This window comes from Canis lupus, chromosome 34 (assembly GCF_048164855.1).
Source record: "Canis lupus baileyi chromosome 34, mCanLup2.hap1, whole genome shotgun sequence".
NCBI lineage: Eukaryota > Metazoa > Chordata > Mammalia > Carnivora > Canidae > Canis > Canis lupus.
The window spans coordinates 2,614,905-2,627,702 of record NC_132871.1 but is presented as its reverse complement, the minus strand read 5'-3'; the positions used below and the strand labels follow the sequence as shown (position 1 = coordinate 2,627,702).

General features: G+C 36.0%; 1 protein-coding gene across 3 annotated transcripts in view; it reads left to right on the top strand.

Moving 5' to 3' along the window:
* FSIP2 (fibrous sheath interacting protein 2) overlaps positions 1–12,798 on the top strand; it is a 75,076-nt gene that overhangs the window by 10,450 nt on the left and 51,828 nt on the right. For all 3 annotated transcript variants that reach the window (XM_072811448.1, XM_072811450.1, XM_072811447.1), the window contains 3 exons: positions 1,386–1,512; positions 4,146–4,235; positions 12,260–12,372. In XM_072811448.1, coding sequence (XP_072667549.1) covers positions 1,386–1,512; positions 4,146–4,235; positions 12,260–12,372 — 330 coding nt within the window. The remainder of the gene's footprint in view (positions 1–1,385; positions 1,513–4,145; positions 4,236–12,259; positions 12,373–12,798) is intronic.

Sequence of the window (12,798 nt, the reverse complement as noted above, 5' to 3'; positions counted from 1 at the left end):
TATTTCTAGATGCCAGTGATTAATGATTATGGTATCTACCAATAAAGGTCGTTTTATTTCCCCTCTTTAGATGTGGATGCATTTTTCATTTTCTTGCTTGATTGCACTGACTATAACCTGTGTTATAATATCGGATAGAAAAGGTGATAATGAACATTATTATCAAGCATTTCCTTTGCCACCTCTCTCCTCTCTACAGGCATATTAGGATGCTTGATGTTGTTCCACACCTTCTTTTTATTTTGTAACTTTTTTCTCTGGTTTCCTTTTGGATGGTTTCTTTTCCTGAATGTGCATTAATCTCTCCTTCTGCAATGTCTATTCTATTATTAATGCATATCTCATATTACTCATACATTTAAAAAATTGATTCTGATCCTTTTTATATCTTCAGTCTTTTATTTACCTTATAAATATATGGAATACAATTATGTTTTAAGATTCTTATCTTTAATTCTAACATTTGTGTCATTATGGTTGACTGATTCATTCGTTTTATGAGTCCTATTTCTCTGCTTTTTGTATGCTTGGCACTCTTTGATTGGATACCAGATATTATGAATTTTACTTTTTGGGTGCTGAATGTTTTCAGATTCTTATATCCTTTAGCTTTTTTCTTGAATGTAGATAATTTCTTTGGAAACAGCTTGATTGCTATAGGTTTTGGTTTTTAAGATTTGTTAGATGAGGCCAGAGCCATGTTTAATCTGAGGCTAGTCACTCCCCGCAACTGAAGCAAGACCCATTTTAGTACTCTACACAATCCATGGCTTAGGAACCTCCTCCAAGGTGGATGGTGAAAACAGGCATGATAGATAGATGCCAAGCACTGTTCTCTCTCATCCTTTAGTACTGTCCTTCCTGCGGCTTTGGTTAGTCTCCTCACACACTTGTACTGACCCATTCTATTGCTGAATCCTCTAGGGAACCCTTTGCAGATTTCTATGGTTCTTTCTCTGTGCAGTTATTTCCTTTCTGGTACATCTAGGGTCAACATTACCCGGAGATTCTCAAAAGGAAGTCCCGTTTCATATATAACATGTATCTCTGGTAGGCCTGGGTGATACTGGTTTAGTCTTTCAGAAATCCTCCTGTTGAAGGTGATTTCTAAATTGCCTAAGCTCTCCAGGATAGCTAGCTCTGATTAAGAGATGCCACCTCATTTGTAACTGGACCAGTGTGTGCAGTGAGGTCATTGTATCTAAGCGCTCATGTTTGATCACAGATGGAAACTGACCCCTTACTGCACTCCTAAATTTGTACCATGTGACCTTACAAGTCACAAGACAGGAGTGACTACTGATTTCCAATACATGCTCATATTTAAATATTTGTCTTTCATTTTTAAGCTGATGTTAACATATATATATTTTTTAATATTTTAGAAACAGGCCCTTATAGAGAAAAAAATGGCTTACCATTTACAAAAAATGCAAGAAAATGGCTTTAAAGGAGAAGATATGAGGAACGACACGTTTCATTATAGAGGACAAGATGGAAGATACTGTGAACGTGAGATATTAAAAGCTAATGGAGCTATGTAGAAACGCTTACATATATATATTGATTATTTATATATTGATGTAAAAATCCTTTTGTAAAATTCTGTTTGCTTACAATTGCTATCTGCTTTGTGCTAGGCACAGTTTTAGGCATTTATTATAGTTCAAGTTGAACTATAAACACATAAAACTTTTGTGTTCTGTTGTTGTAAAAATTAAAACCAAGTAAAGTAATCTTACCAAGTGGTTCAGTAGACAAGCTTGCATATACTGCAGTTCTAACCAACTTCCCTATGCTAAAACTAATGTGTTTTGTTACTGAAACTTTAAAAACTTGTGTGTACGATTGCTATCATATACCAACATAGTAATGTACCGGGTTGCCAGTCAGAAAGGACAGTGCCAGAAGAAAGGGGGAGAGGGAGGAAGGAAGTTGGGGAATAAGGATGGGAGGAGGTAGAGAAGAAGGGAAAGTAAGGAAAGGAAAAAAGGAGGAAATGAAAAAGGAGGGACATCAAGTCACGACTCTACTATGCCCAATCTCTACCAGCTTTCTTTTATTTATAACATTAGAAAAAATAATGAGTATTAGATTGAATTCATTGAAGTTATTAATTACAATTTCGTTGTTAGAATGCAAAAATGTAGACTTGCTTTAATTATCATGACTATGTAGTATCAGGAAAGAATAAGATCATCTTCCATCTCATCAATCCTCTCTCTCTCCCATCAATCCTGTTTCCAGGTGAGAGTAGATTGCATCCTTGCATCACTCTAGTAGATTGCTAACTAGTCTCCATTGGCTGTTTTTCCTACCTACTTCAAATCCATTTTTCACGCTACTACTAATTACACTTTAAATCTGTTCTGAGGCTTTCTTCAGGCCCCCAAATGTAAAGATCCCCAATACCTCTTAAATGAAGCTCAGACTTTTGAGGCAACCATTGACCATCACCTTTAGCCCAACTCAAATCTAACTTCTAAACTTAACTTCATACCACCTCCTTGAGGAAGGCAGCTATGATTTCGGAGTGATGTGCATGGGCTCTGGAGACAAACTGCTGAAGTCCAAGCCCTGCTTTATCATCATCTAGCCATGTAAATAGCCTGGCCAAATAACCTCTCTGAGCTACAGTTTCATCATCTGAAAACAAAAATAATACTCCTAAATTCTCATAAAGATCTCAAAAGCTCTGGCCCAATGTAAGCACTCAATTTATTTCATTGTCCAATCAAATGAGACTATGGACCATTCCTAAAACACAAATAACTTCTCTGACTTCTGTGCCTCTCTTCATCAAGTTTTCTCAGCCTGCAGCGATGTGTTCATCGTCCATCTATCCCAATCCCACAATTCCTTTAGCTCAGCTATCAAGGACACTCCACAAAGTCTTTCTTAATAATAATCCTTATTGGAAGATTCTTCTCCTTTGAACCCTTTATAGTACTTTGTATCATTCTCAATACACTTATTACATACTTCCCACTGTCTTAATCACCTGTAATAGTCTAACTCCCACTTTTGTGTTCACAGAATAGTACGCTACGTGAGTGTATGTGTGTGTGTATGTGTGTGTGTATTTGCTAAATGGACTAATTCAATCTATTCAGCTCATTGAAATAATGACAACAATCTCATGTTTTGGGAAAGAAACCACCTTAGGGGCACCTGGGTGGCCCAGTCAGTTAAGCAGCTGACTCTTGGTTTCAGCTCAGGTCATGATCTCCCAGTTGTGTGATCGAACCTTGAGTCAGGCTCTGGGCTCAGTGTAGAGTCTGCCCCAAATTCGCTCACCCTCTCCCTCTGTCAAATATATAAATCTTAAACAAAAAATAGAGAGAAAAGAAATCACTTTAGCAACAATATGTATCCCTACATCTTCAACTGTTAACTTTCCCATTTACTAGGAAGAGAGGTTCAACTAGACATTTTAGACATTGGTTACCTTAAAACCCCTTTTTTGAAGATGCTAATGAACTTATGTTGTCAAGGTGACAAGACTATCTACTTTGCAAATGAAATTGAATTACCATTCTGAGTAACATTGTCATCTTCCACTAAGTAGACAGTTTCCAGAGGGACGGAGAACGAGAGGGGAAGGGAATACGAGGTGAATTTGCTTCAGTGGGGAGACAGATCACTCTCACATCACATCTCTAATGAAAACCCACTGAGTGCACTTGATGTGAGGAGACTTTGCCCTCCTTAAACAGTCAGAAACAGGAACTACAACTGGGTCTATCACAAAGGAGGAATATGCATACAGTTGCTTGTGCCAGGCTGGGGGGCACATCCAGGAAGTGCAACACTCACTGGGGGCTGACAGGTCTCCAGCCAGTAGCTACCTTGGTTGGTATGCATCTCCACAGATGGGAAATGACATGGTACGGGGGTCTGCATGTAGCTTTTCTCTCCACCAGAAGAAAATTCCATCCTTCCAAGTGTATCTTTTAACCCAAAGTGATAATATTTCAAGAGTGTCTTCCCATGTCATATCTCTCTGGCTCCTCTAATACCACACCCCATCCCACATACAAATTAGCATAAGGCTCACTTCTTCTTGGGGATGAAAAAAAATAGCCTATCTTGAGAATTCATCATCACTATCATTAAAAATAAATATCTTATTACATTTCTTTAAGCGTATTCTCTAAAGAAGAAAAAGAAGATTTATGACAACATGAACTTAGTTTACCCTGTTGGTGACCAGAGAGCAAATAAAGCAGTAAATGGTAATTGAATATTTTGATAAGAAATACTAAGTAATAATTTTGGGAAAGACTGAGTTTGGATAGCACTGTTTGCTTAGATGCTTTAAATGCTTGAATCTTCTGTTTTCTGTTGTCAAGTGACTGAGGAAGAGTGATCCCTACCAACAATGACACAACCTCTATGGGTTTCAGAATTTGATCTCTATACTGATTTAGTGTTCTAACCCTAACATTATGTCCTTGTTTTAGAAAAATCAAATGTACAGTCTACTGATGTTAAATAAGTGGGGTATACACATATACACACACACCTAACAAACTGCAAAATAGTTTTAATAATGTTCAAAATGATTTTAGAAAACTCTGAAATAGGTCAGAAATGAACTCCAAAGCCACTGTGAACTCTACTCATACTATATTACTTGATGTTGTCTCTTACAGCTCACTGGACTAAACCAGGAACCCAAATGACAGCATTAAACTCCTCCAAATAATACACTATCAAAAGTGTGAGATTATTCAAAATTGAACAATCTGAATTATCAAATTTCCAGGGAAAAAGTAAAGCGTAAAGAGTTAAAATTCCTTTGGCTTTATCAGTTCAAATCTAAAACAAACAAAAAAAGGTCCAAAATCTTTCCTCCCTGATAATGTGATTTGATTAGTCTTAATCAAGAATTAGAAACCTGGGGAGCCACAGGGTGCCTTAGCGGAGGCTGTCTTCCACTCTTAGGACCATGAGGTAGACTTAATTCAACTCTAAGTTTCATGGGTCCTATTTTTAAAGTTTAAAGACTTTTTTTTTTTTTTTGGCACCAAAGTTATTATTACCATGTACAAAATTAGGACAACACCAGCCCACCTCTACTAAGTATAGACAATATAAACTTACTTTCCTTCAATGAACCCTGAGTATGAACTCTGTAGAGTATCACAGCTTTTATATAGTTCTATGGCCAATTTGCCCTGTGTTTTGTGGTTGGCAGCTCCCCAATCAGAGTTGTGAGCCCTGAACTCTATTCCTTGCTTCTGATCTTGTGTCTGTATTTTCTTATGTCCTCGAAAAAAGTCCTGACATGTTTACCTTGATTTTAAATCACCTCAGGCAAAATGGAATTTTTTTTTTTTGTATAATTGCATCCAATCACATGTATGGATTTGTGTGATCTCTACCACAGTCACACAGGATTCATACAATCACACCATTCCAAAACTTTCCTTTTCCTGTCATACCTTGCTCCCTCCCATTACTAACCCTAGGTAACCACTGATCGTTCTTCATCACTCTAGTGCTTTTTCCCTTAGAGCATGTCTTATAAATAGAATCCTATAGTATTTGACGTTGTGATAACGTCTTCTTTCACTCGGCGTTCAGAATTTATTCAAGTTATTGCAGGTACTGATCATTTACTGATCATTTACTACTAGTATTCGATAGTATATATGCACCAGAATTTTTGTGTACATTCATCAGTTGAAGGACATTTTGGTTGTTTCCAGGTTTGGTGATTATGAATAGAAAAAATCAGAAGTGTTTACAAGTCAGATTTTTGTGTAAACAAGGGATCGTGGAGTCGGATGGTGAACGTATGCTTAAGTTTGTGAAGAGCTGCCCAACTGCTTTCCCGAATGCCTACACTGTTTTGCATTCCTATCAGTAGTGTAGGAGAGATCCATTTGCTATGCAGTCTTGCAACCATTAGTATTATCAGCAATTTTTTAATTTTAGTCTCTCTAGTAGGTGTAGTGGTGACTCATCCTGATTTCCGTTTCCATTTCCTTAATGGCTAATGATGTTAATATCTTTTCATATGCTGTTTGCCTTTTGTAAATCCTGCTCAGTTCAGTTATATGTTGAGGGGTTTTTTGCTCATCCTTTATCAGGTAGTTTTCTTACTGTCAAGTTTAAGGAGTTACTTATATATTCTGAATACAAGTGTTTTCCAGATTGCAGTTTGAAAATATTTTCTCTCCGTCTGACTTACCATTTCATTTTCTGTTCCAGTCATCAATTAATGTGTCTATCTCTTTGCCAGCATTGCCCCATCTTAATTATTGCAGCTTTTCACTCTCTTAAAATCAGGTAATATAATTCTACTACCTTTATTTTTTCCCTCAAAATTTAAGGACTTTTAATTCATTTGATTTTGCATATAAATTTTGTGATCAGCTTGTCTGCAAAAATTATGCTGGGATTTTTTTAAATGAAGTACATTAAATCAATCTATAGATCATTTTGAGGAAAAAAGACATCTTTACAGATCTTGGTCCTCCGATTCATGAACATAGTATCTCTTTCTGTTTGTTTGGGTTATACTTGATTTCTGTCCCAAGTGTTTATATAGTTTTCAGCATAGAGATCTTGTATGTGTTGTGTTATACATAAGTACTTCATTTTTTGGTACTATTATACATGACATTCTTAAAATTTGTTTTTCAATTGTCTATGACTTTTTTTTAAGATTTACTAATTTATTTTAGAGAGAGAGGGTACTCGAGATAGAGGAGGGGCAGAGGGAGTGGGACAGAGAGAAACCCCAAGCTGACTCCCTAATAAGTTGAATGTGGAGCTTGATCTCATGACACTGAGATCATAATCTGAGCTGAAATCAAGAGTAGGACGCTCAACTGACAGCCACCCATGTAACCCTGTCCATGACTATGCTTCCTTTGTACAGATTTTTTTTTCCCCAGTGGCTATTCCAGATAACAGTGTACTTAACTTTTCACAATGAACTATGAATAAATATTTACCCTTTAAATGGAATATGGAAACCTTACCACTATATATGACCCCTTATCCCTCCTTCCCTTTGTTATAGTTGTTCTACATATTACATCTATTCATCAAACATCCACTCGGACAATGTAATACGTTTTATTTTAAATAAGTAGAAGACTAGCTTATTATATTACTCAGATAGTTACCATTTCAAATGCCCTTTAATTTCTGATATCCCAGGTTTCTCTCCCATATCATTTTTTTCAATCTATAGAACTTCCTTTTAGCATCTCTTTTAGAACAGATTCTCTGGCACTGAATCATCTTAATTTCCATTTTTATCTAAGAGTGTCTTTATTTTACCTTTCTCCTTGAATGATAATGTTTTCATTTGATATAGAATTGTGTAAGTTGACATTTTTTTTTCCAGAACTTGAAAACTGTTATTTTATTTTATTGTATTTCCTGGTGCTGATATCAGCCGTAATCGAGTTGTTGATGCTCTATAAGTAAGGTGACATTTTTCTCTGCTTGTTAAGATGTGGGGGGGGGGGTGCTAAATAGTTGTTAGCAACTTGATTCTGATACATTTTGATATGGATTTCTTTTTCTCCCTCCATTTTCCCTGACTTTCCTTAAGCTGTAAGTTCATAGCTTCTGCCAAATTTCTTTTAAGCAGGCATCCTTCTCCCACAGAAAGAAACACTATCTAAATCTGGTGATTGCTATAACCATCATTTTTTCAATATACTTACAATGTGAATGTATATCCTTAAACTACACATATATATAAACACAGATACCATTAAACTATTTTAATGTGACTTATATGCTGTTCTTCCCAGTCTTAGGTGACTTGCTTTTTACACTCAGCATTATATTTCAGAAGTTTTATCTCTGGGCTGCCTGACATTTTATTTCATTTCACTACTGATCCTATCCCATTGTGTGAATATACCACAATTTACACATACATCTGTTTTCCTATTGATGCAAGTATCTGTTATTTGAACAATATTGCACTGAACATTCATATATGTATGTTCATATATATTATATATATATATGAATACTCATATATATATAAAATCTCCTCATACTCATAGACAAGAGATTCTCCAGGGGTTGTATGTCTAGATACACGAGTTCTGGGTCATGTTTCCTCTACTAAGAAGTTATCTTTTCAAATCTCTTGTCCATTTTTCCTACTGGGTTTTCTTTTTTCCTATGGATTTGGAAGATATTTAAAGCTATATTAGACATTTTTCTATTATATACATAAATATAGTATAATAAATAACTTCTAATTTGTGATTTTTTTTCTGTTCTTTCTTTTTATCTTTTGATGATGGAAATTCTTAATTCAATATGGCTGATGTTAATTTTTTGTCTTATTTGGAGCACATATTCCCAGTGTTGTTAATTATTTTTTTTAGCTTTTCTTATGGAACATTTCAAACATAAATAAAAACCAGCAGTTCCTGGTTTTTAATGTGCCTATCATTCAAGTTGGACATCCAATCGTGAATAATTTTGTCAATGTCCTCAACCTTTCTCTGCTGCCTTGTTGTTCCAAAGCTCATCCCATCAAGATGTAAATAGTAACTAAAAGATATTTTAAATGGGTAACAATACCATTATCACATGGCACAAACAATTCTTTAGCATAACAAAATATTAAATCACTCACCCCCAACCCTGCCCTCCCTGGCAAGGATTAATCTGTTCTCTGCATCTGTGAGTTTGGTTTGGGCTTACTTGTTTTATTTTTTAGATTCCACACATGAAGTGAAATCATATTGTATTTGTCTTTCTCTGACTTGTTTCACTTAGCATAATGCCTTTTCTACATATAAAATCATGTTATTCACAAATAGTGACAATTTTGCATCTTCTTTTCCAATTTTGATGCCTTTTGTTTCTCTTTTTTGCCTAATCGGGGTCTCAGCAGGTCCCTTAAGCAACCCATAAATTTTTTTAATCTATCTTTTAAAAATCCTTTTTTCTTTTTTTTTTTTTTTTCTGCTCTGGGTGAGTGGTGCTGCCCTGTATTCTAGATCCCTAGCCCTTCCTTCTGGTTCATCCAGTCTGCTGTGAACCCCTCGAGTGTCTTCTTCAGTTCAGTTATTGTATTCTTCAGCTCTATGGCTTATGTTTGGTACTTTCTTATATTTTCCCTCTCTTTGTTGATCCTTCTGTGTTCATCCATCTTTCTCTCAAGATCCATGAGCATCTTTATGACTATTACTTTGGCCTCTTTATCAGATAAATTACTTATGTCTGTTTCATTAAAGGTTTTGTTTTTGGAGGCTTTTCTTATTCTTTCGTTTGGAACACATTTCCTCATTTCCTCATTTTGCTTGATTCTCTGCTTCTATGTTTGAGGCAAAACAGCTCTCCCAGTCTTACGGGCATGGTCACAAGAAGATTGGGGGTGTGTTTCATCTGTTATCTGTGCAGCATCCCACCAAGAACTGTCTCTCTGACTGTTTCAGTCCCAGGGGCCCCAAAATGCAGGACCCCTTGGCCTCTGGAGACAGGCATTCAAAGGGTGCCTCCTGTGAACGGTGCATACTGCTAGCTTTGGCAGGGCCACAGGGTGGCATGGGGGCAGGCAAGCCCAACCACTGGCTTTCGTGGGGCAGGGCCACCGGAGTGGCACTAGCAGGGTAAAGAGACTACAAAAAATGGCATCTGGCATTACCAGCACTTAGCAATGTCGGAGAGCGTAAAATGGCAGTTACCAGCACCTCCTTCCCTGGAGAGAATTGGAACAGACCTCTGCCCTTCCAGCAGGTGCCATAAGAATAGCTGGGGGAACTCCTTCCTGTATGGTCTAAGTGCTCTTCAGCCTGCTGCTTTTGTGCTGGGTCCCAGGGTAAGCAGTCTGTGCACAAGCCCTTTAAGAACAGAGTCTCAAGTTCCTAATGCTCTTTGAATCTCCTGGACATACGCCATGTTAATTTTTAAAGCCAATCACCATACTTTTTTTTTTTTATAATGTTCATTATTATTTTTAGTACTACCTATAGACTTCTGTTTTGCTGTTACCTCTAATTTTCCTGATGCTCCTCTATCTAGTGCAGGTCCCAAGGGTTAGTAGGGAGCTCAGACTCAGGGATGTGCTCCATATTTGTGAAATCCCTCTCACCTGCGGGTTGTTGCACTGGAGTAGGGGATGGGGGGTGTCGGGTGGAGCATGCCTCTGCCTCTCCTCCCAACCCATGTGTGGCCTTTTATCTTTTGTCGTGGAGGAACTGTTGGGCTAGCTTTCAGGTCTTCTTCAGAAAGAGTTGTTCCAGATGTAGCTGGAGATTTCCTGTGTCCAGGGAGGAGATGAAATCGGGGTCTTCTTATGCTGCCATTTTGCAGGTTCAATTTCTCCGACAATACTGATTCCTAGATGGTGGTGAGTCCTTCCATCAGGAGGCGTAGAACATCTCCTTTTTCTCTTTGTAATGTTAGCAGCCATTTATGTTCAAGGCCTAGATCCAGGAATTAATTAGGGATTGCAAACTGGGATATTTTAATTCTGTCATTCATTCTTCATAGATTAACTGGAATACTTGTATAAAATAAACTTCCTCTTAACTACTCTTTGGTTAGGTGTAGTACAGGATAGTGGAGAAAAGCAAATCGATGCTTAATATTTTACCATCATTTATCAGTTTTCAGAGTAGTAAATTGTTTCAGTAGCATCCTCCAACAATGAGCAATTAGCTTTGTTTTATGTCAGTATGAATTTACAGATTTAAATAAATTCAGTGTGCCTCAATATAATTCTGTTATTGTATTAATGCTGAAATTGTGATAGCTTTAGCCAGTGGGATCTCCCTTTAGGATGATGACTCTTGAGCCCTTTGTGACATAACTCTGATGATTTTTGATAGCTTCCTTGCTATCTGAGAAGACAAGATTATTCAAGCTTATCTTGTATACGTTCAATTGCTTCAACATTCAGTTTCACTGGCATTTTTGTAAAGATAAAGTGAACATTTATAAATGATAAGTAGATAGACAGACCTACTTGTGGGCAGTCTCCCGTTTTATTTATCTATTTGTTCTTATATGAATACAGTGTTCTCTGCATCTTTGGGATGATCATCTCAATTTTTTTGTCTTTTAATGTTGTTAATCATTTTGACTTATTTTTAATGTTAAATGTTAAACCAGTCCTGCATTCTCAGGATTAACCTTACTCATTTATTATGCACTATCTTTATCATATATTGTTAAATTCAATTTATTTTATTTATAATTTTTGCATTTTTGTTCATGGGAGGATGTTGACTGAGGTTTTCTTTTCTTGTAATGTCTTTTAATGATCGTAGTATCAGAGTGATCTTGATCTCAAAGTATAACTTGGGATAAGAGTTCATTCCTCTTCAATTTTCTGGGAGAGTCTGTGTGGAATTTTTGTGTTTTCTTCCTTACATATTTGGCATATAAAAGAGAAATTAAATCATTTGAGCCTGGAGTTTTCTTTCTGGACATTTTTTTAGGAACACATTCAATTTCTTTAATAGATATGTAGTTCTTTATATCATCTATTTATTCAGGAATGAGATTAATTTGTGTTTCTCAAGGAATTTGTCTTTTGTATGTAAATTTTTAAACATACTGCCGTACATTTTTTTATATTATTCATTATTATTTTTAGTACTATCTATAGACTTTTGTTGTGCTATTATCTCTAATTTTCTTGATGCTGAAAACTTGTATCCTCTCTTTTTTCCTGGTCAATCTGGATATCACTTATTTTGAACTTTTAAAAAAAGTCAGCTGTTAGTTTCATTATTTTCTCTCTTTTTTCTTTTTCTTTGATCTTTACTATTTTATTTATTTGCTTACTAAATGTTGACAATGATGCGTAAGAATTGAAACTCTAATGCATTGCCGAATGGTGTGCAAAAGGTATAGCCATTTTGGAAAACAAAAGTTACACATACAGTATGATCCAGTCATTCCACTACTAGATATTTACCCAACAGAAATGAAGACACATGTCCACACATGACTTGTACATGAAAGCTCATAAATATCTATTGTGAGAGGCCAAAATGGAAACAACCCAAACAAGAGGTAAATAGATAAAAAATTGTGATGTATCCATATAATAAAACACTTCTCAGTGGATGAAAAAAAATAAAGGTATTAGAAAAGTTATTTTGATTGCAGTGATAGTTCCACAGTTGTAGATATATTTTAAAATTGAAGAAAACTTTCAATTTAAATAAGTATAGTTTATTGTATTTCAATTACACTTCAATAGGTTGCTTTAAAAAAAAAAAAAACAACTATGGTGTTTCTCTCTCGCTTTTAGGACCTACAGCGAATGTCATTTATCAATGTCTAAGTACTTCAAAGACTGTTAACAAAAAAACAGCAAATCCAGCTGGTCTGTCAGATGTACAAGTTAATGATACTGGACAAAAGGTATAAAATTCTGTCTCCAACTTTTGTATGGTGATTTTCTAGTTAAGTTTTCACTTCCATGACCTATCTTCTTCACTAGCATGATACTGACTGACTAAGGATATTAGGATCTATTCATGAGGCCAGATCTTTCCTTTAGAATATTGAGTCACTTTGTGATATAGCAGAAACTAATCCAAACATTTAGTAATTGCAATAATAAGAGCTACAATTTGTTGAACATCTACTGTTGGCCAAGCCCTGTGCTAAACCAGAAAGAAGGGGAAATAAGGAAGTTGGGACATATAAGATAAAAAGATGAATAAAACATAATCACTCCGCTTGAGGATCCATTGCCTGATGAGACAGACAGACACAGAAAAATGTCATCACAATGAAATGATTTTGGAAAAATGTTTGCTAAGCTGTAGGCTGGAAAGGAATGGG